We start from the raw sequence: 2,026 nt of genomic DNA on the forward strand, positions 1-2,026 counted from the left end.
GCATCCCTGTTTAGAAGCGGAGCAGATTCTATTTCTAAGACGGTGATTATATTTTTTCACATAGTCAAATACCATAAAATCATGTTTTATCACATCGTCACCGTCGTACAAAGTTAAGACTTGATCAAAACTCAATCCGCAACGTCGTTGATGAAGATAAAAAACGCAATGATGACCGCAAACGGTTGACATCACGTGCTGAAGTTGACGCCGTTGATACACGATCTTGCTCGATCTCTTTTCCAAAAACTCGAGAATGGTTTTAGGATAAAAGTCCGGCGGACATCCGTACGAATCGAAAAACGTGGCGACTCCCCCCTTTTCCAACGTCAGCCCCAGCCAATGCTGACCCGGCTGATCAGAAGGGTCTGTGTTGACCACAAAGAAGGCGGGTGGGTTAAAAGAACGAGTCAGACGCGTCAGCTGATCGCTAGCCCACACTCCGCAGAAAACATCTTCCCCCAGCAGACGGTGTAAAATGTTTTCCAGCCGATGAGAATCCATCTCGACTAATAGTAGTCCACGAGAACTTGTCTTTTTGAGTTAATTTCCAGCACAGAATCGAAACACGCGTACACGATGAGGGTAGTAGTGTGCGGCAGGGGCAGTCGGAATCGCATCTCCAGCCTCAAAGAGCCGGTTGAAACGGCCGATAAGGCCTCGCAGTCGTCACCGGGAGTCAGATTAAATGCGAAAAGGGTATAGCCTTCGGCAAAATCCTGACGGTCGATGCACAACGGTAAATCCTTCAGATGTCTCCCTGTAGCGCTAAACAAATTGTAAAATTCTCTGACGGATTGTTTGACGTTAAACTGGGGTTGGAAGGCTTTAGCCGGAATCTGTCGTCCGTCCTGAGACAGAGCCAAATATTCCACGTTGTTGTGTAAAAAGTTGAAGGGGTTTAGATCTCTTTTGCCGGTGAAAGCTTCGTGGTTCGTCATAGCGATTACGACGTATTTAGGCATCGTGCCCAGAAAAAGATTTTCCTGGTTGCATATTCTAGAGTGTTCAGGGATGGAGAAAGTTTTCACATTGACCCTCGAGAGGGGATATAGAGCGTTGCCTTTCAATAAAGCCGCTTCGTGACCTATGCGGACCGCCGGTGACACAGCGACTTTCTTCACAAACAGAGAGGCTCCGACTACGTTCAGCTTGAACGTAGAGTCGTCGGGGCCCATAAGACAAAAAGCGTCGTTGGCTCTCGTCAGCTTCACTCTTAGATCTACAGAGTTTAGCAAAAATCTTTCGCTAAAAAAGATATCGGCGTGTATAGGACCCACGAGATGTACTTCCCGAGAATTGACGATGAATCCGGCTCGTTTGTTCAGACCCTTATTCGGTCCGTTGACTGTGACGATGGAGTCCATGTTTCCTGGGGTGTCTTTGTAAAACAACCCCGCGGTGAACTGACTCTTGAGGGTGTCCTCCGAATAGTTTAGCAACGTTTCGATCACGGCTCTGTAAGGGTGCGTGGCGCTGGATTGAGAAATCAGCCGATCTCCTAAAATCACATCGCACTGATCGAAAATGGTGTTCAACGGATAATTGATGAGCGATACTTGGGCGTCGTTCGCTAAATTTGAGCCGTCGGCGTTACACACTTTAACGCGTAGGTAAAGCAGCGTGTCGTTCAGATCCAGGTAGCGGTCTCCATCCCCCGGGATAAAAAACTCTATGGGGCCTTTTTCTGTGATGGCAGACACCGGAGAAATTTCGCAGTAAGTTTTGTCCTCGATGGACAACTGCGTCATGGGTGCTGAAAACAGATCGAGTTCCCCCAGAGTGCATTCGGTAGATTTTTGATGCAGCAAAGCCATATCTCTCGCTCTAAAAGATATCTGAGGAGCCGGTACGCTTCTTCTTTCTCCTCTTGCTCGCGGCGACTAATTTTTTCTTTTTGCCGAGCGCTCTTTTATGCTCGAACGTATAGACCGCGCGCTCCCCGGGCGGTCGTTTTTTGGGTCTTCGAGACAGTACCGCGAGACCTCCAGACCCTTCCTGCTTATCGTTTTTATCGGAGTTAATT

At 48.1% G+C, this 2,026-nt stretch overlaps 1 protein-coding gene across 1 annotated transcript; it reads right to left on the bottom strand.

The window, feature by feature from the left end:
- Positions 1-509: 509 nt before the first annotated feature.
- Positions 510-1,751, bottom strand: LOC112138786 (uncharacterized protein F54H12.2). Its single transcript, XM_024261425.1, has one exon. The coding sequence runs from the start codon at positions 1,749-1,751 to the stop codon at positions 510-512; it is 1,242 nt and encodes a 413-aa protein (XP_024117193.1).
- Positions 1,752-2,026: the final 275 nt, after the last annotated feature.

This window comes from Oryzias melastigma, unplaced genomic scaffold (assembly GCF_002922805.2).
Source record: "Oryzias melastigma strain HK-1 unplaced genomic scaffold, ASM292280v2 sc00793, whole genome shotgun sequence".
Taxonomy (NCBI): Eukaryota; Metazoa; Chordata; class Actinopteri; order Beloniformes; family Adrianichthyidae; genus Oryzias; species Oryzias melastigma.

Coding starts and splice junctions, on each gene's coding strand:
- LOC112138786 (XM_024261425.1), bottom strand. CDS start 1,751: ATGACGCAGTTGTCCATCGAGGACAAAACTTACTGCGAAATTTCTCCG.